Consider the following 21,701-nt stretch of genomic DNA (forward strand, 5'->3'; position numbering starts at 1 on the left):
AGCCGTTTGCATTTAATACGGGTTTCTAAGCAACTGATTGGAACTTTATTTATTATTTTTTTTTAAATGTCTCTAGTGAGGTTGGAAAAAAAAGCAAACCCGCCAGAGATCAGAGAAGCACAAACTGCTGAACGCGTGATTATTATTATACAGGCTGCCTTAACCCCTTCCCTGCCAGAGAACCCAGGAATGCAGTTTCTTATTATATTGTTCTGGCAGATAAGGGATTAGTCTGTGATTACTATGTATGGATTAACCCCTTCCATACAGCAGTGTTTTTCAACAGGGGTCCCCTGCAAGTTTCAGATCATTTGAAAATTGGACCAAATACAGAAGAGTTTACAATGTATCTCAGACGCGCTGTTAGAGAGGGTTGGGGTTCCTTACAATGCATCTGATCTCGGACGCGCTATTAGAGAGGGTCGGGGTTCCCGACAATGCATCTGATCTCAGACACGCTATTAGAGAGGGTTGGGGTTCCTTACAATGCATCTGATCTCAGATGCGCTATTAGAGAGGGTCGGGGTTCCTTACAATGCATCAGATCTCGGACGCGCTATTAGAGAGGGTCGGGATTCCTTACAATGCATCTGATCTCAGACGCACTATTAGAGAGGGTTGGGGTTCCGCGGAATTTCACAATATAATTATAGGGTTCCTTAACAAAAAACAGTTAAAAAACACTGTCATAGAGGTCTGCAATGTGATGGGATTAACTTGTGCGCAGTCACATGACACAAAACAGATTTTTATTTTAATAAAACTTTATTTTTTTTAAATTTTTTATCCAAGTCATACCAAAAAATACAGTCCAGTGGTCAGAGCAGTTCAGAAAGCAGGGAGGTGACACCCATCAGAAATCCGGCCCAGACTCCGGTGGTTTAGATCGCATGCAGGGAGCACACGTTCTATAAACGAATAAACAAGCCTCGCCATCATGCACAACATTAAGTGTTAACCCCTCGCTGCTCACTGTTAGACAAAGGGGCTTGTAACGTGTGGTGTTGCTAGGCCCGTCTGGCAACAAAACAGGTTAATAACCAAACTGAGTAATATAAAATACCTCAACTCTATGGAAGGAACTGGCCTCCGGTAACGAAACTCCTGAAGTGCCTTATACTAATATATGTTAAAAAGGTGCAAAATCACTTATTTTTACTACTTGTACTTTGTTTTGTGTGTTTCACGGGAGGGGGAAAGTGTAAAAAAAAATCCCCCCAAAATTAATAAAAGGGCACTTGAATTCTTGTAAAAATACAGACAAATCTTGTGCACCCAACAAAACTGTGCAGCGTGTAACTGTATGACTCACAAACTACAGATCCCACACAGGAATACGAGAGGCTGACCAGATGATCTCGGTTTGTAAGGTCACAGGGGGGAGAGCGGTGTATGTGCAAGTTTCTGAGCTTCTCGACAGATACAAATAAACACATTTCTCAACCTCCTTTCCCTTGTAACAGCTCTTTGTTTGGGAGTGTAATCGCTGAATGTGTATTGCGACTCCGTTTTGATTAAATTAACTAATTTTGAAAGGATTGCAACTTTTAAAATGTGAAAGAAAAAAAAAAAATCAGAGAGACGTGGCATAAATGTATTTAACTCGGAATCCAGAGGTCAGCCAATGGCAGCCTAGAGTGTCCTATATACAGTGCATGTCACTTACTGTACAGAGATGCAAAATCAGAACGTACCATCCCCATGCACACGTTATTACACTGCAGGGATTTGCATCTGCCCGGTCCAGCACAGGAGGAGTAAAAGCTGCCACAACACTAGCACTGAAGCACATACAAAGCAGCATTCATATTTTGGGGGAGGAATCCTCCACCCTGGAGAATGCTACATGTTATAGTTACACGCAGTATCTCTGTACACTTACAGTCTCTGTCCTTAAAAAAAATAATATTTTGCGTAAAACTGGCACTAAAATTGGACCTACAAGATGTGCTAGTTATGTGTAATGTCCACAATCAATTAACTCACTCCCGGTCTTAATAATCTATTAACCCCTTCCCTGCTGGTGGGTCATGCAATGCAATGTGTGGCAAGGAAGTAGATTAATCTCTAATTTGGGAACACAATTTATAGAAAACATTGTTTTTTTTCAAGCATCTTAAAATACTCACACTTTCTTTCTAACTCAAAAATTGATGCCGCATCCATGTCCCGTAATGTGTGCAGCAGCTGCTGCTCTGAAAGCAATTAAACGTATCTGCTCTGCACCTATGTATGATAAAGCTGGAAGTGCAGTTAGGCTCAGGCCCGTCCTCCCAGCAGCACGTGCAGCGACTACAGTCGCAATCGGCGGTCTGTAGGGGAGCGGGGTCATGACGGGGGGGGGGGGGGGGGTGCAGCCATGGCGGGGTATATCTGCCCTGCCAGTGGCTGCGCGCCGCCGTGTGACAGTGTTGCGGCACGGGAAGACATTCTTGTCTTCCCTGCTAGCGTATGCGTCACAGCGCTTTGCGCGCCCACACGGACACTGGGGCCTGCCCCATAGAGGGCTGTGGTGTGTGCGGGACGCACGGCGTTTCGCATACCGCCGTGACCACCGGGGACTCAGCCTTAGGCTGAGTCCAGAGACGCAGCCGTGCGGAGGCGCGGTGAGGCTGAGAGCGCGCGCCGTCCGTGGGCGTGTCTAGGGGCGGGCCAGTGACGTCACGGAGCTTGTTCGCCCTCATGGGGCGAACCGCTCCCGTGAGCGCCGAAACTAAAAATTTGTTAAGACACGCTTCGGCAAGCGTGCGCGAGCCCCTGCTAAAGCCGCTCTCATTGCGGCTGCAGGGGCTCACTGGTAAGCTTGCGCGCGCCTCAGCACGGGTCAGCGCTAACCATGCCCGAGGCCTTATACTCCAAACTACTCTATGATACAGCACGTTTTGTTTCTGTGGGTCGGGATCCCCAGCAACATACAAATAGCCGCTTAAAACACCGACATGGCTTTCACGTTATAGTATACCTTGGCATATATACATAAATATATATATTTATGTAACTATACAAGAATAGTACCGAGCATTTTTTTAAAATGTACAAAATACACGACCTGCGGAAATTACTTTAAAGAAACAAAGTTCCACATTTCTTGCAATATCCCGCGGACCACATCTGGTCATTTTCTGAGTATTAACTGCTTCACTTCCAAAAAGGAGCCTGCAGCCCAGGGGTGGGAAACTCCAGTCCTCAAGGGCCAGCAACAGGTGAGGTTTTCAGGATATCCCTGCTTCAGCACAGGTGGCTCAGAGGCTCAGTCTTTGAGCCACCTGTGCTGAAGCAGGGGTATCCTGAAAACGTGACCGGTTGGCGGCCCTTGAGGACTGCAGTTGACCACGTCCGCTGTAACCCAATGCATAGAAATATTATAACAGATGAATGCATTTCTGCCAGCAAAGGGGTTAAGGGTCATGTTGAACACGCAGGACAGCTGGAATACCAGGTCTTTACTAACCCACTGAGCAGGACATCTTATAAAAAGCAGTGCGAGCGCACATGTTATTTCTGGGCGTTTCAGTACAAAACTGGATTTTAGTGTCATTGCCAGGGCAACGGCCATATATATTACTCCCTGACCCAGAAACAAGGAGGCTACGCAGCATGTCCACGCCCCGTGCAGCTATTTACACCGTGATGTCACGGAGACCAAGATGATGTCACCGTCGCTAGCAGGCTTATAAAAAGCGCAGGCCGGGTACTGGCCCGGGTTGGGGATGATACGGGCCTGGAAATAAAACAAGATTGGAATTGAGGTAGACGGGATATGGGATTCAAAACCGAGCATTTCCCGTTTATCATACAATGTAGCCCGCATGTACTGCAATAAGGCACTCAGGCGTCCATTACCAAAACCTTATCGGGGAAGGGGGGCACCCTCGGCTGGCAAGTATACGTGGGCACTCTCCGCTGATAAAATCCTGCAGAAAGGTGTCAAAATAACAGTTAACCCCTTTGATACCAGAGGGGGTTGCAATGCATTGCTCTGCACGGGGATCCATTTGAGTTTCATGGTATGAGTCCACAGCCCCCCCCCCCCCCCGAAAGCCTCGAAATTTCTAACATGAAGATGAGAATACATTTTTAGTGTTAACACCATTCTTTTGTAGTCCAATTTTTTTTGTAAATGTCTGCAACATTAATGAATGTTGCAATAATATGCCACATTTCTTCCCCCCCCCCCCCCCCCAAGAAGAGGAAACAATAGAAACAAGAGCAGCCATCGTTAAGAAACCCTGCAGAAATAATTAGAGTTTAGATCCACAATTTTCAAACCAGAAAGCTCTGGAGGAGAAAGAGTAACCAGGGAAAGTTAAGGCAGTATTCTTCTAGCCCAGCTACGCCCGAATCTTTAAAAGGGCTTTACACAGAGGGCTTGTCACCCGAGGACACCTGCCTCCCCCTCATGGCTCCCGTCTTCTGCACCCGATTACATTGCTTTGCATTGGGGTTGGAGACCCCTGGCTGTGGGGGGGGGGGGGGAGGTGGAAGTGACCGGTCATATTCCGTGGCAGGTCGGTGTTGTGCGGGGGGGGGGCATGTGTTAGAATGTGGAAGTTGCGAGTTACAGTTCATCTCCAATCAGTTTGCCCAAGGAGTCTCCAGTGAGCTTCTCCTGGGCTTCCTTCATCCCATCGATGACTGGAAAACAAAACGGAATCAGATCAAGCAGAGGAAGGCGGCTGCAGCCGCGTCACGCCTGCACAGGTCAGCGCTCATGGCAGAATTTGGGACATTTGCAGAAATAGGCCAGATAGGGAGGAGTGGCTCAAATCCTGGTGTCAAGCTCCTTGTAACCTTGAGCAAGTCACTTTATGATTTTCGTGACCGAGACACAGGGAGATAGATTGTAAGCTCATCTGGGCAGGGACGGTCTGTATAAGTGCTGCGTACTATTATATTGTAATTGTGAAGCACTTGATCGCATTGGCAGAAAAGTGCTATATGAAAGATATTTTTTATTATTATTATTATTATTATTAGTATATCAGATAAATATCCAAACTGGGTTCCCAGCACTTATAGGTAAATAAAGAATTAATGTCACTTGGGTATGCCACAGAGAATGTTTTTACTTAATGATACAGTCATAACAGACAACACTGAGCAATGCACAGTGAGCGCACAAGATCAGCATATGCAAGCAGATGTGGAGAAGGATCAGACGGAGCAGGGGAGGAGTACAGATAAGGGTCCAAATTGCGACACCGTGTGCAACAGGGAAATACTACACAAGTATAAAACGGACAAAAAGGGGGAGGGAAAATAGGGCTAAGCAAGGGGAAAAAGTGCATTTTTATGTAGATATTTTCGAGGTTTTGGGGCCCCTCTCCTGTTCCCGCTGCACCACTTGCGCTCTGTTGCATAGATTTGTTAACTCTTCCCTATCCTTATTATATCAGATACTTCTTTATAAAAAGACAAATCTGCAGGAGTTCCACATTGTATCTTGGGATCAGGGTGGTACAGAGCGATGAAAGAGGAATCTCTGCATGCTGCAGCTTGCGAGATACAGATACCCACATACCTTGCTCCGCAGTGCTGTAGAAATACTTGTAACTGGGGTTTCCTTTGGAATTTGTAATCTCCGGGTGAACGTCACCCCTGGGATCTGCAATGCGAGGCAGGCAGGGCAGCGTGTTACTCGCAAAACAATTGTTCGTTTAAGAAAACAGAGAGTCTGTGTAGAACTTTATAACACGTGATACGGTGGTCTTGAGTTTGGTCCTGAATTCTGCGATGGCGTATTCATTAAAAAAAGGCTCCATAGCTTTAAATCACGCATACAGGAACAATTCTCAAATAAAAAAATAAATAAAAAAATAAAATGTAAAAGAGAAAGAAACGTTCCAACGAAAACCTGAAAAAGCAGTCCTGCTTTGTTAGGCAATGGTACAAGATTGAGAAATTACAAGGAAGTTAAAGGAGACAAATAACGATGACACACACAGCTTTCTGGTGACCTGGTTTTAACACCTTCTGTGCTGAAGCAGAAAGCAGCAAACTTCCAATAAATAATAATATCTCACCAACCCAGGAAAAGAATTCTAGGGATGTAGCCCCCATCAGGGCTAAAAGCGTCCTCCTTTGGCTCCTCTTCATCCTATTTAACACACACAAAAAAAAAAAAAAAAACACAATCGGCCATCAAAATTATTTACTGCAGAACAAACTCTAACCAGCAAACAATTTCCAAAGCAAAAAGGCAAACACATGAAATCGGCCATCAGGAATCCATTCTGGTGCAAATCCAATATCTGTATTAGTCCAAGAGAAACGTATATTTGTCACAAGTAACTTCTGATACTTTTTATTGGGGATAGATGCAAAGGCCTCTTACCATGTACAGAGTTTTCCAAACCTCGCAGGTCTCTTTTTCACGTGTACAGTTTTCCAAACCTCACGTGCATAGGTTCAGGATAGATCAGTGAGATTTCAAAAGCCCTGTACATTTTTGGTTCATTGAAAGGTATCACAAAATGACCTACGACAAATCTAGAACTCTGCGACCGCAACAAAAAGTAACGGAAGCTGCTGAAGTCCAGCACTACGCCTCCTGTGTAACCGGGTGTATACACAGATTAGAGATAGTGTGTTTATTGCAACATATTTGGTCCAAATGATGGTTGTGGGAACCCCCCCCAAAAAAACTCAGCTGTTCAGTTCTCACCTCCAGATTGACCATGACAAAGTTATGGGACAGCTCGGAGATCTCCTTCGACTCGGCAAACTTTGGCTTTAATGCTGGAGAAGGGGACAGGGGGAAAGGAAGAGGGTCAGAACCTCAGTGTTCTCACTGCCACATCAGAGACTGGAGCGCGGCACTTGTGGGTAACTCCTGACAGGAGAGTGTCCTGAGACCCTGGCTCACACCGGGTCGTGATCTGGTAAAAAGGTTCCAACCAAGGCAGTGATCCCTCAACAAAAATAGTATTCATATTTTAAACTGTTAGAAGTCTGCAATCTGACTGCGGGGGGCTCCCCATGTTGCTCCATCACTCAGAGATAAGGAAATAAGAGCGTTTTGAAGTGGGGCAGGACAAGGGAGAGATAAGGCAGAGGGTAGTGTGGTAAAACCACCAACGTTGCGAGTCCCAATATTTACAAGGTAAATAAATAATAATGGAAAGATTTGGACGGCACATTTAATGGGTAAGAAGAAATGCACTCTTCTAACATCCTTCACTGCCCTAAGGCAAGTTGTATATATCCTTTATTTATTGGGGTTATGTGCAGGGCGCCATAGATATAATATGCGTCACATGAAGGTATTGAAGATGCTGCTGCTGTGTCCAACAAAGTGAAAGCACTCAGTCATGTAACATCTCTATTACTCCTAACAATGATTTTGTAACTTCATATGTTTAACAGCTTACTAAACTTAGACTTGAAATCTGCTGTTGCTAGGAGCACCCAACTAAAATATTGTACAAATGCGGAGAAGCTAAAGCTGCAGGGATTGGTTAAGAGCATTTCCCCCATCATCCTCTGAGCCAGCGTCTGAGGGGTCTCCCCGAGTGAGAAGGTCGCACGGTTACCTTTGCATGCGCCACACCAGGTTTTGTGAATCACAAGCATCAGAGGTAAAGCACTGCAAACAGAGGGAAAGGATTAGCATAACACAGACGCTCTGCAGCCCTCTGCTACTGTAATATCCCTCCGCTCTGCAGCCCTCTGCTACTGTAATATCCCCCCGCTCTGCAGCCCTCGGCTACTGTAATATCCCCCCGCTCTGCAGCCCTCTGCTACTGTAATATCCCTCCCGATCTGCAGCCCTCAGCTACTGTAATATCCCCCCGCTCTGCAGCCCTCTGCTACTGTAATATCCCCCCGCTCTGCAGCCCTCTGCTACTGTAATATCCCCCCCACTCTGCAGCCCTCTGCTACTGTAATATCCCCCCGCTCTGCAGCCCTCTGCTACTGTAATATCCCCCCGCTCTGCAGCCCTCTGCTACTGTAATATCCCCCCGATCTGCAGCCCTCTGCTAGTGTAATATCCCCCCGATCTGCAGCCCTCTGCTACTGTAATATCCCCCCGATCTGCAGCCCTCAGCTACTGTAATATCCCCCCGATCTGCAGCCCTCTGCTACTGTAATATCCCCCCGATCTGCAGCCCTCTGCTACTGTAATATCCCCCCGATCTGCAGCCCTCTACTACTGTAACATCCCCCCGCTCTGCAGCCCTCAGCTACTGTAATATCCCCCGATCTGCAGCCCTCTACTACTGTAATATCCCCCGCTCTGCAGCCCTCTGCTACTGCAATATCCCCTCGCTCTGCAGCCCTCTACTACTGCAATATCCCCCCGCTCTGCAGCCCTCTGCTACTGCAATATCCCCCCTCTCTGCAGCAATCTGCTACTGCAATATCCATCCGCTCTGCAGCCCTCAGCAACTGTAATGTTCCCCCGCTCTGCAGCCCTCTGCTACTGTAATATCCCCCCAATCTGCAGCCCTCTGCTACTGTAATATCCCCCCAATTTGCAGCCCTCTGCTACTGTAATATCCCCCCGATATGCAGCCCTCTGCTACTGTAATATCCCCCCGATATGCAGCCCTCTGCTACTGTAAAATCCCCCTGATCTGCAGCCCTCTGCTACTGTAATATCCCCCCTATCTGCAGCCCTCTGCTACTGTAATATCCCCCCTATCTGCAGCCCTCTGCTACTGTAATATCCCCCCGCTCTGCAGCCCTCTGCTACTGTAATATCCCCCTCACTCTGCAGCCCTCAGCTACTGTAATATCCCCCCGCTCTGCAGCACTCAGCTACTGTAATATCCCCCCGCTCTGCAGCCCTCTGCTACTGCAATATCCCCCCGCTCTGCAGCCCTCTGCTACTGTAATATCCCCCCCGCTCTGCAGCCCTCTGCTACTGCAATATCCCCCCGCTCTGCAGCCCTCTGCAACTGTAATATCCCCCCCGCTCTGCAGCCCTCTGCAACTGTAATATCCCCCCCGCTCTGCAGCCCTCTGCTACTGCAATATCCCCCCGCTCTGCAGCCCTCTGCAACTGTAATATCCCCCCGCTCTGCAGCCCTCTGCTACTGCTATATCCCCCCGCTCTGCAGCCCTCTGCTACTGTAATATCCCCCCGCTCTGCAGCCCTCTGCTACTGCAATATCCCCCCGCTCTGCAGCCCTCTGCTACTGCAATATCCCCCCGCTCTGCAGCCCTCTGCTACTGCAATATCCCCCCGCTCTGCAGCCCTCTGCTACTGCAATATCCCCCTGCTCTGCAGCCCTCTTCTACTGCAATATCCCCTCTGCAGCAATCTGCTACTGCAATATCCCCCCGATATGCAGCCCTGCTACTGTAATATCCCCCCGATATGCAGCCCTCTGCTAGTGTAATATCCCCCCGATCTGCAGCCCTCTGCTACTGTAATATCCCCCCGATCTGCAGCCCTCAGCTACTGTAATATCCCCCTGATCTGCAGCCCTCTGCTACTGTAATATCCCCCCGCTCTGCAGCCCTCTGCTACTGCAATATCCCCCTGCTCTGCAGCCCTCTTCTACTGCAATATCCCCTCTGCAGCAATCTGCTACTGCAATATCCCCCCGATATGCAGCCCTGCTACTGTAATATCCCCCCGATATGCAGCCCTCTGCTAGTGTAATATCCCCCCGATCTGCAGCCCTCAGCTACTGTAATATCCCCCCGATCTGCAGCCCTCTGCTACTGCAATATCCCCCCGATATGCAGCCCTCTGCTACTGTAATATCCCCCCCGATCTGCAGCCCTCAGTTACTGTAATATCCCCCCGATCTGCAGCCCTCTGCTACTGTAATATCCCACCGATATGCAGCCCTGCTACTGTAATATTCCCCCAATATGCAGCCCTGCTACTGTAATATCCCCCCGATATGCAGCCCTCTGCTACTGTAATATCCCCCCGCTCTGCATCCCTCTACTATTGTAATATCCCCCCGCTCTGCAGCCCTCTGCTACTGTAATATCCCCCCCACTCTGCAGCCCTCAGCTACTGTAATATCCCCCCGCTCTGCAGCCCTCAGCTACTGTAATATCCCCCCGCTCTGCAGCCTTCTGCTACTGTAATATCCCCCCGCTCTGCAGCCCTCTGCTACTGTAATATCCCCCCCGCTCTGCAGCCCTCTGCTACTGTAATATCCCCCCGATCTGCAGCCCTCTGCTAGTGTAATATCCCCCCGATCTGCAGCCCTCTACTACTGTAATATCCCCCCGCTCTGCAGCCCTCTGCTACTGTAATATCCCCCCGCTCTGCAGCCCTCTGCAACTGTAATATCCCCCCGATCTGCAGCCCTCAGCTACTGTAATATCCCCCCGATCTGCAGCCCTCTACTACTGTAATATCCCCCCGCTCTGCAGCCCTCTGCTACTGTAATATCCCCCCGCTCTGCAGCCCTCTGCAACTGTAATATCCCTCCGCTCTGCAGCCCTCTGCTACTGTAATATCCCCCCCGCTCTGCAGCCCTCTGCTACTGTAAAATCCCCCCCGCTCTGCAGCCCTCTGCTACTGCAATATCCCCCTGCTCTGCAGCCCTCTGCTACTGCAATATCCCCCCGCTCTGCAGCCCTCTGCAACTGTAATATCCCCCCCGCTCTGCAGCCCTCTGCAACTGTAATATCCCCCCCGCTCTGCAGCCCTCTGCTACTGCAATATCCCCCCGCTCTGCAGCCCTCTGCAACTGTAATATCCCCCCGATCTGCAGCCCTCAGCTACTGTAATATCCCCCCGATCTGCAGCCCTCTGCTACTGTAATATCCCCCCGCTCTGCAGCCCTCTGCTACTGCAATATCCCCCTGCTCTGCAGCCCTCTTCTACTGCAATATCCCCCCTCTGCAGCAATCTGCTACTGCAATATCCCCCCGATATGCAGCCCTCTGCTACTGTAATATCCCCCCCGATCTGCAGCCCTCAGTTACTGTAATATCCCCCCGATCTGCAGCCCTCTGCTACTGTAATATCCCACCGATATGCAGCCCTGCTACTGTAATATTCCCCCAATATGCAGCCCTGCTACTGTAATATCCCCCCGATATGCAGCCCTCTGCTACTGTAATATCCCCCCGCTCTGCATCCCTCTACTATTGTAATATCCCCCCGCTCTGCAGCCCTCTGCTACTGTAATATCCCCCCCACTCTGCAGCCCTCAGCTACTGTAATATCCCCCCGCTCTGCAGCCCTCAGCTACTGTAATATCCCCCCGCTCTGCAGCCTTCTGCTACTGTAATATCCCCCCGCTCTGCAGCCCTCTGCTACTGTAATATCCCCCCCGCTCTGCAGCCCTCTGCTACTGTAATATCCCCCCGATCTGCAGCCCTCTGCTAGTGTAATATCCCCCCGATCTGCAGCCCTCTACTACTGTAATATCCCCCCGCTCTGCAGCCCTCTGCTACTGTAATATCCCCCCGCTCTGCAGCCCTCTGCAACTGTAATATCCCCCCGATCTGCAGCCCTCAGCTACTGTAATATCCCCCCGATCTGCAGCCCTCTACTACTGTAATATCCCCCCGCTCTGCAGCCCTCTGCTACTGTAATATCCCCCCGCTCTGCAGCCCTCTGCAACTGTAATATCCCTCCGCTCTGCAGCCCTCTGCTACTGTAATATCCCCCCCGCTCTGCAGCCCTCTGCTACTGTAAAATCCCCCCCGCTCTGCAGCCCTCTGCTACTGCAATATCCCCCTGCTCTGCAGCCCTCTGCTACTGCAATATCCCCCCGCTCTGCAGCCCTCTGCAACTGTAATATCCCCCCCGCTCTGCAGCCCTCTGCAACTGTAATATCCCCCCCGCTCTGCAGCCCTCTGCTACTGCAATATCCCCCCGCTCTGCAGCCCTCTGCAACTGTAATATCCCCCCGCTCTGCAGCCCTCTGCAACTGTAATATCCCCCCCGCTCTGCAGCCCTCTGCTACTGCAATATCCCCCCGCTCTGCAGCCCTCTGCAACTGTAATATCCCCCCGCTCTGCAGCCCTCTGCTACTGCTATATCCCCCCGCTCTGCAGCCCTCTGCTACTGCAATATCCCCCCGCTCTGCAGCCCTCTGCTACTGCAATATCCCCCTGCTCTGCAGCCCTCTTCTACTGCAATATCGCCTCTGCAGCAATCTGCTACTGCAATATCCCCCCGATATGCAGCCCTGCTACTGTAATATCCCCCCGATATGCAGCCCTCTGCTAGTGTAATATCCCCCCGATCTGCAGCCCTCTGCTACTGTAATATCCCCCCGATCTGCAGCCCTCAGCTACTGTAATATCCCCCCGATCTGCAGCCCTCTGCTACTGTAATATCCCCCCGCTCTGCAGCCCTCTGCTACTGCAATATCCCCCTGCTCTGCAGCCCTCTTCTACTGCAATATCCCCCCTCTGCAGCAATCTGCTACTGCAATATCCCCCCGATATGCAGCCCTCTGCTACTGTAATATCCCCCCCGATCTGCAGCCCTCAGTTACTGTAATATCCCCCCGATCTGCAGCCCTCTGCTACTGTAATATCCCACCGATATGCAGCCCTGCTACTGTAATATTCCCCCAATATGCAGCCCTGCTACTGTAATATCCCCCCGCTCTGCAGCCCTCTGCTACTGTAATATACCCCCGCTCTGCAGCCTTCTGCTACTGTAATATCCCCCCGCTCTGCAGCCCTCTGCTACTGTAATATCCCCCCCGCTCTGCAGCCCTCTGCTACTGTAATATCCCCCCGATCTGCAGCCCTCTGCTAGTGTAATATCCCCCCGATCTGCAGCCCTCAGCTACTGTAATATCCCCCCGATCTGCAGCCCTCTACTACTGTAATATCCCCCCGCTCTGCAGCCCTCTGCTACTGTAATATCCCCCCGATCTGCAGCCCTCTACTGTTATATCCCCCCGATCTGCAGCCCTCTGCTACTGTAATATCCCCCCGATCTGCAGCCCTCTGCTACTGTAATATCCCCCCGATCTGCAGCCCTCTGCTACTGTAATATCCCCCCGATCTGCAGCCCTCTGCTACTGTAATATCCCCCCGATCTGCAGCCCTCTGCTACTGTAATATCCCCCCGATCTGCAGCCCTCTGCTACTGTTATATCCCCCCGATCTGCAGCCCTCTGCTACTGCAATATCCCCCCGCTCTGCAGCCCTCTGCTACAGTAATATCCCCCCCGCTCTGCAGCCCTCTGCTACAGTAATATCCCCCCCGCTCTGCAGCAATCTGCTACTGCAATATCCATCCGCTCTGCAGCCCTCAGCAACTGTAATATCCCCCCGATATGCAGCCCTCTGCTACTGTAATATCCCCCCGATATGCAGCCCTCTGCTACTGTAAAATCCCCCTGATCTGCAGCCCTCTGCTACTGTAATATCCCCCCTATCTGCAGCCCTCTGCTACTGTAATATCCCCCCTATCTGCAGCCCTCTGCTACTGTAATATCCCCCCGCTCTGCAGCCCTCTGCTACTGTAATATCCCCCTCACTCTGCAGCCCTCAGCTACTGTAATATCCCCCCGCTCTGCAGCCCTCAGCTACTGTAATATCCCCCCGCTCTGCAGCCCTCTGCTACTGCAATATCCCCCCGCTCTGCAGCCCTCTGCTACTGTAATATCCCCCCCGCTCTGCAGCCCTCTGCTACTGTAATATCCCCCCGCTCTGCAGCCCTCTGCAACTGTAATATCCCTCCGCTCTGCAGCCCTCTGCTACTGTAATATCCCCCCCCGCTCTGCAGCCCTCTGCTACTGTAAAATCCCCCCCGCTCTGCAGCCCTCTGCTACTGCAATATCCCCCTGCTCTGCAGCCCTCTGCTACTGCAATATCCCCCCGCTCTGCAGCCCTCTGCAACTGTAATATCCCCCCCGCTCTGCAGCCCTCTGCAACTGTAATATCCCCCCCGCTCTGCAGCCCTCTGCTACTGCAATATCCCCCCGCTCTGCAGCCCTCTGCAACTGTAATATCCCCCCGCTCTGCAGCCCTCTGCAACTGTAATATCCCCCCCGCTCTGCAGCCCTCTGCTACTGCAATATCCCCCCGCTCTGCAGCCCTCTGCAACTGTAATATCCCCCCGCTCTGCAGCCCTCTGCTACTGCTATATCCCCCCGCTCTGCAGCCCTCTGCTACTGTAATATCCCCCCGCTCTGCAGCCCTCTGCTACTGCAATATCCCCCCGCTCTGCAGCCCTCTGCTACTGCAATATCCCCCCGCTCTGCAGCCCTCTGCTACTGCAATATCCCCCCGCTCTGCAGCCCTCTGCTACTGCAATATCCCCCTGCTCTGCAGCCCTCTTCTACTGCAATATCCCCTCTGCAGCAATCTGCTACTGCAATATCCCCCCGATATGCAGCCCTGCTACTGTAATATCCCCCCGATATGCAGCCCTCTGCTAGTGTAATATCCCCCCGATCTGCAGCCCTCTGCTACTGTAATATCCCCCCGATCTGCAGCCCTCAGCTACTGTAATATCCCCCCGATCTGCAGCCCTCTGCTACTGTAATATCCCCCCGCTCTGCAGCCCTCTGCTACTGCAATATCCCCCTGCTCTGCAGCCCTCTTCTACTGCAATATCCCCCCTCTGCAGCAATCTGCTACTGCAATATCCCCGATATGCAGCCCTCTGCTACTGTAATATCCCCCCCGATCTGCAGCCCTCAGTTACTGTAATATCCCCCCGATCTGCAGCCCTCTGCTACTGTAATATCCCACCGATATGCAGCCCTGCTACTGTAATATTCCCCCAATATGCAGCCCTGCTACTGTAATATCCCCCCGATATGCAGCCCTCTGCTACTGTAATATCCCCCCGCTCTGCATCCCTCTACTATTGTAATATCCCCCCGCTCTGCAGCCCTCTGCTACTGTAATATCCCCCCCACTCTGCAGCCCTCAGCTACTGTAATATCCCCCCGCTCTGCAGCCCTCAGCTACTGTAATATCCCCCTGCTCTGCAGCCTTCTGCTACTGTAATATCCCCCCGCTCTGCAGCCCTCTGCTACTGTAATATCCCCCCCGCTCTGCAGCCCTCTGCTACTGTAATATCCCCCCGATCTGCAGCCCTCTGCTAGTGTAATATCCCCCCGATCTGCAGCCCTCAGCTACTGTAATATCCCCCCGATCTGCAGCCCTCTACTACTGTAATATCCCCCCGCTCTGCAGCCCTCTGCTACTGTAATATCCCCCCGATCTGCAGCCCTCTACTACTGTTATATCCCCCCGATCTGCAGCCCTCTGCTACTGTAATATCCCCCCGATCTGCAGCCCTCTGCTACTGTAATATCCCCCCGATCTGCAGCCCTCTGCTACTGTAATATCCCCCCGATCTGCAGCCCTCTGCTACTGTAATATCCCCCCGATCTGCAGCCCTCTGCTACTGTTATATCCCCCCGATCTGCAGCCCTCTGCTACTGCAATATCCCCCCGCTCTGCAGCCCTCTGCTACAGTAATATCCCCCCCGCTCTGCAGCCCTCTGCTACTGCAATATCCCCCCCGCTCTGCAGCCCTCTGCTACAGTAATATCCCCCCGCTCTGCAGCCCTCTGCTACAGTAATATCCCCCCCGCTCTGCAGCCCTCTGCTACAGTAATATCCCCCCCGCTCTGCAGCCCTCTGCTACTGTAATATCCCCCTGCTCTGCAGCCCTCAGCTACTGTAATATCCCCCTGATCTGCAGCCCTCTGCTAGTGTAATATCCCCCCCGCTCTGCAGCCCTCAGCTACTGTAATATCCCCCCGATCTGCAGCCCTCTGCTACTGCAATATCCCCCCGCTCTGCAGCCTTCTGCTACAGTAATATCCCCCCCGCTCTGCAGCCCTCTGCTACTGCAATATCCCCCCCGCTCTGCAGCCCTCTGCTACAGTAATATCCCCCCGCTCTGCAGCCCTCTGCTACAGTAATATCCCCCCCGCTCTGCAGCCCTCTGCTACAGTAATATCCCCCCCGCTCTGCAGCCCTCTGCTACTGTAATATCCCCCCGCTCTGCAGCCCTCAGCTACTGTAATATCCCCCTGATCTGCAGCCCTCTGCTAGTGTAATATCCCCCCCGCTCTGCAGCCCTCAGCTACTGTAATATCCCCCCGATCTGCAGAGCTGCTCCCAGTGACACTCATCTCATTAATTTCATAACTACCCCAGCATTGCAGAGCAAGGCCGGGTGCGAGATGTGCTGCGTTTTGACTTGTCGGCGTCACCGCCTCAATGTCTTATGGATCAGCCAGGCACATTTATTAAAGCAGCATGCGCACACAGTGGGGACAGGGATTGTGCGAGCCATCTACACGTCCCCTTACATACAACTTACTGAATAAAAGAGCAGCTATTCATATTATTGTGATTGCCATTTAACCTCCTTGCTGCTGCAGGGCTGCACTCTACTGTTGTGTAACCCAACTGATCGTATCACTTAACCCTGTCTCTGCCAGAGAGGCCTGGAATACACTACATGTTATTTGTCGTGATTAGTATTTTTCTATCTTTATACCGCACTCCGTGTGCTTCAATTATATTGATTATCATCATGTTCGTTGAGTGCCATGTGGCACTGAGCGTGTCACCCTGCTGCTCCAAGTGTCACCCTGCTGCTCCACGTGTCACCCTGCTGCTCCGCTATGCGTTGCAGAAAAGTCAGTAAGTGAAGGTGTTATATGCAGGTACAATAATGAAACTGGTCCTGGGGAGAGGAATACAAAGTGCAGGGACCCCCACTGTCACATTACCTGGCTGCTGCCTCCTGCTTCCCATCCTCCAGGGTTCTCCAGTTAATGTGATCCCCGAAACCTGCAACACAGAAAAATATTCTGACGTTAACCCCCTCTGCTGCCAGAGGTGCCTGCACTACTACGAGAGGCAGGTCCTAAAACAAAATGTAGCACCCCCAAAAAAATCCCAGATACTACCCCTAAAGAGAACATCAGGGGAACTAAAAAAAACAACAACAAAAAAAAAACACCTCAACCCCAATAACTGACAGGACCCCCTAGAGAGCTTGGACCTAAACTGCCAGAGCCCCCCAAACCACAGACCCTATAATTAAACTCCTAGAGCCACCCCAACCACAGACCCTATAATTAAACTCCTAGAGCCCCCCCAACCAGACCCTATAATTAAACTCCCAGAGCCCCCCCAACCACAGACCCTATAATTAAACTCCTAGAGCCCCCCCAACCACAGACCCTATAATTAAACTCCTAGAGCCCCCCCAACCACAGACCCTATAATTAAACTCCCAGAGCCCCCCAACCACAGACCCTATAATTAAACTCCCAGAGCCCCCCTAACCACAGACCCTATAATGAAATCCCAGACCCCCCCCCCCCCCCCAAAAAAAAAAAACTTCACAGCGACCACCCCCACAAACCCCTTGGCCCTGAGGGGGGGGGGGGGTTCATTGCCCCGGTGTGGAGGGGAGAGAATTCAATTACCCCGGGCGAGTCCGTCCTCAGCGGACACCAGCAGGGTCAGACCGAGCAACAGCAGCAGGAGGCCGGTAAGGGGGGGAACCGAGCCCCGGGGAGAAAAAGGCCGCATGTCCGGGAGAAGCTGTGGGCAAATAACCGGGGCCAGGGGGGTGGAAGTGATGTGAGACGGATGGAGGCGGCACCGGAGGAGGAGGAGGCCCCCGCTTGTCACTCATTAATATATAGGGACACGCCTATGTAATTCTATAGGCGAAGTGAAGTGGAAGAGGCAGAGGCAGAGGCAGAGGCACCCTGTAGGAATATATGGGGGAAATCTATGGGAGAAAGAGTTCGTTGTGGGTGAAAAATAAAAACGGGTCTCAGGTGCCCCCATACAACATATGCAGTCTGGTACATCTCACCCCCTTATTTATATCACTCTATTTATAGCACCCCTTATTTATATCACTCTATAGCACCCTTTATTTATATCACTCTTATTTTAGCACCCCCTTATTTATATCACTCTATAGCACCCCTTATTTATATCACTCTCTTATTTATCACTCTATAGCACCCCTTATTTATATCACTTTTATTTTAGCACCCCCTTATTTATATCACTCTATTTATAGCATCCCCTTATTTATATCACTCTATAGCACCCTTTATTTATATCACTCTTATTTTAGCACCCCCTTATTTATATCACTATATAGCACCCCTTATTTATATCACTCTCTTATTTATAGCATCCCCTTATTTATATCACTCTATAGCACCCTTTATTTATATCACGTATTTTAGCACCCCCTTATTTATATCACTCTATTTATAGCAACCCTTATTTATATCACTCTATAGCACCCCTTATTTATATCACGCTTATAGCACCCCTTATTTATATCCCCTTAAATTATATGACTCTTATTTATATCACCCCCTTAGTTATATCACTCTATCTGTAGCACCCTCTTATGTATACCACGTTACGCACAGCTCCCCATATAATAGTGCTGCAGTGACATTGACAGCTCAGGGTTTGTGTCAGTCTCCCAGCTGGTAATGTAATGTAAAAACAGCACCAAATTTAGTAAAGAAAATATTGTACAGTTTATTGTCTGGCGAGAAGACTTTAATAAATAAACCCCTTATTAGAAATCTTTAGATCTATTGTATGTGTAGCTCTCTTTCCCGTGTCTAAAGCCTCGGCCATGTTTCCTGCTTGCTGGCGGAAGCGCGCTAACGCGCGCTCCCGCTCAGCACTGAGCCCCTATAGCTGCAAATAGAGCGGCTTTAGTAGGGGCTCACCTATGCTTCCGCAAGCGCGCGGAAGCGTAGGTCTTAGGCCTCGGCCAGGCTCCCTGCTTGCTCGCTGAGGCACGCTGAGGCTCAGGGAAAGCGGGTGCTTTCCCTGGCCTTGCCGTTGCTTACCGCACGCGCTGTCAGGGCCGTCAGGGGGCGGGCACGTCACTGGCCGGGGGCGGGCCAGTGACGTCACAGAGCTGGTTCGTCCTCATTGAGCGAACCGCTCACGTGACCGGCTTGTCGCGCCGGCAAGCGGGGGAATTTTAAATTCCCCTAAGACCTACGCTTCAGCGCGCTTGCGGAAGGATAGGTGAGCCCCTACTAAAGCCGCTCTAATTGCGGCTGTAGGGGCTCAGTGCTGAGCGGGAGTGCGCGCTAGCGCACTTCCGCCAGCAAGCAGGGAACATGGCCGAGGCCTTAGGGGAATTTAAAATTCCCCCGCTTGCTGGCGCGACAGGCCGGTCACATGAGCGGTTCGCCCAATGAGGGCGAACCAGCTCCGTGATGTCACTGGCCCGCCCCCGGCCAGTGACGTGCCCGCCCCCTGACAGCGCGTGCGGTAAGCAACCGCAAGGCCAGGGAAAGCACCCGCTTTCCCTGAGCCTCAGCGAGCAAGCAGGGAGCCTGGCCGAGGCCTAAGGCTGAGTTCAGGGTGGCTTCTATGCGACGCGCGCGCAGGTCCGTCGCAATTTCGGTTGTTCGGTGGGAGTGTTCAAACTGAAAACTCCACCGGCGGCAAAGTGCAGCGTTGACGCTGCTACGCTTTGTCGCTACAACCCGAAATGATATTTGGGACGGCAGTCGCGTCATGTGAGCTGATTCAGCGAACCAGCTCTGTGACACGTTGGTGCCACGCCCCCAAACGCCACGACCCATCTCCTGTAGCCTGGGCACAGATCGCCGGGCTGCAGGAGAACACGGGGGAGGCGCGCAAGGACGCAAGCGTCCGTAGCAGCCACCCTGAACTTGGCCTTAGGGAAACTACCCGTGCGGCTTACAGAAGCCCTAGGCCTCCGCCTCTGGGAGCCCTGGTCTTGCTTCTCTGATTACAGCGCCTCCACCTGACAGGGATCCTAGCGCAGCAGGATAACCCCTCACAGGAACCAATGTAGCCAGTAAACACACACATGGTATATATATATATATATATACCGGTATATATATATATATATATATATATATATATATATAGTATTTACTAAACACACACACACACAATACAACACAGTATAACAGTACCACAGTACAGCACAATAATAATACAGGGTATATATCCCCCAACGTACTTAGGGTGCGGTGGCATCAATATCCCAGGTGTCCTTCCCCAGTGTCAATCCCACCCAAGTGTAGGGAGTAGTGCTACCCCTGTGGACCGTTGGTGCACTTTACCTCTCTAGGCACTCCTGTACCCAGGTACCGCTGAATGGACAAAAGGATCCATCTGTCGTACTAATATACCTCTATTAGGATTAAAATTCTCATTTACCTCTATTAGGAGGGAGAAAGACCACATTGGATCTATATCCAGCAGAATGAAAGGACCTACTAACTTGGGAAGTGGGGAGGGGCGGGCTTAAAACCTGGGAAGATATATAGAGGTATATTAGTATTTTGTCTGGTAGTGTTAGGACTTGCGAACAGGTGTCTGCCTTGTCGTGGCTCGCAAGCTTACAACGCTTTGGCCAAAGGGTTAAACTAAATGACCCTTTTTCAAGAGAATATATAAGTATTTTACTGTGTATTTTTGTCATGTTGGATGTAGCATTGGGCTTCTCTATCGTCTGTTGCCTTCCCTATAGTTCCACAAGTTGGGGGCCTAACTGGGACCTGGGGGGGGGGGTGTATCTGGCCTAGTCCGGGAGCCTCTTGCACCCGGACACTACCTACTCCCTTGCAGTCCCTGCTCCGACTGGCGTGGTCCCTGGTTTGCTCCAAACCTAATGCTTCCCTGCCGTGGATCCTGCAGCCCTATTGGCTGTGCTGCCCCACCTTATCAACAGCCCCTGTGGCTGCTGGGATGTGTAGTCCCTTGCGGAACCTGTAATGAGCGCATTAAAAATGGTGGCCCCTGCTTGCCGGGTACACCACGGAGCTCTGGCGCTCCTACTAACCCCGCAGCCTCCACCGGCATGGCTCCCTGCACTCCGCCTGCAGCTCCGGTGACACCCGTGCGCCTCTGCAGCCGTTCCCCTCCCCGAGGACCAAGAAGTAAAGGGGAACCTGGCTACACACATATATGTATATGTGTTATCTTTATAGATTTGCCAAATATATTTATATATATTTTGTTTTTCAATGTCTGCCTAGTTTCTCAATGTATGCTATACAGTATACAGAGGGTTAAATCAGGCCTGTAATATTATAGGAGAGTAGTTAAACTTTGTTCTTATGTATTTAATCAGGTAATTATACCTAAAACTGTACACACCCAGGTGTGTCCTGAAGCGGAGTTCTTAAAGCCTTACTAATAAAACTTTCTTTACATCGTGACAGACATGTATGACAATAAAGAATTGCATGTTACATATAAATTGTGATTCCCAATGGATTCCACACCCACTGCTGCCATCCTCACAAACTGTATTGCTCTGCTGGTTACCGTAGGTTAGATCAGGGGTGCGCAAACTTTTCCCCCTGCACCACCCCCCCCCCCCGCCTGCTCTCCTCCTGTGTTCGCACTCCACCCCCCCCACCCCCCCGCTTGGCTCCGGCATCAAATGATGCCACGGGTTCAAGCGACATCACGTGACCCCGCTGTGCCATTTGACGCCGGGTTACCATGACGATGCGTCACTGGAAGCCAAGGTAAGTGAGTGACAGAGGCCTTGTGCAGTCCCCTGGAAAATCTTGCGCCCCCCAGTTTGCACACCCCTGGGTTAGATAAGGGGACAGGGTTGTCACACAGCATTTCCCAATGTCATAAAAAAGGTCACAGTGCGATTCAGGGCTCAATAAACAGCCAGCATGTCAGAGGTCCTTTAACTGTGGCATCACAGTTGATTTCCCCACTTTTCTTCGTACTGTATATAATTTCATCACGGTTACACTGACGGTGTTTTGGGT

General features: G+C 51.0%; 1 protein-coding gene across 1 annotated transcript; it reads right to left on the minus strand.

Moving 5' to 3' along the window:
- Positions 1 to 732: 732 nt before the first annotated feature.
- Positions 733 to 17,622, minus strand: TXNDC12 (thioredoxin domain containing 12). The gene is made up of 7 exons (XM_075616334.1): positions 17,355 to 17,622; positions 16,650 to 16,710; positions 7,533 to 7,585; positions 6,665 to 6,738; positions 6,028 to 6,097; positions 5,522 to 5,605; positions 733 to 4,635 (listed from the first exon to the last, which is right to left on the minus strand). The coding sequence occupies exons 1-7, from the start codon at positions 17,458 to 17,460 to the stop codon at positions 4,559 to 4,561; spliced, it is 525 nt and encodes a 174-aa protein (XP_075472449.1). The 5' UTR covers positions 17,461 to 17,622; the 3' UTR covers positions 733 to 4,558.
- Positions 17,623 to 21,701: the final 4,079 nt, after the last annotated feature.

This window comes from Ascaphus truei, chromosome 10 (genome assembly GCF_040206685.1).
Source record: "Ascaphus truei isolate aAscTru1 chromosome 10, aAscTru1.hap1, whole genome shotgun sequence".
NCBI lineage: Eukaryota > Metazoa > Chordata > Amphibia > Anura > Ascaphidae > Ascaphus > Ascaphus truei.

Coding starts and splice junctions, on each gene's coding strand:
- TXNDC12 (XM_075616334.1), bottom strand. CDS start 17,460: ATGCGGCCTTTTTCTCCCCGGGGCTCGGTTCCCCCCCTTACCGGCCTC. Junction 7,586..16,649: donor AAGCAGGAGGCAGCAGCCAG/GTAATGTGACAG, acceptor CTCTGTTTGCAG/TGCTTTACCTCTGATGCTTG. Junction 6,739..7,532: donor CTGGTGTGGCGCATGCAAAG/GTAACCGTGCGA, acceptor CCCCTTCTCCAG/CATTAAAGCCAAAGTTTGCC.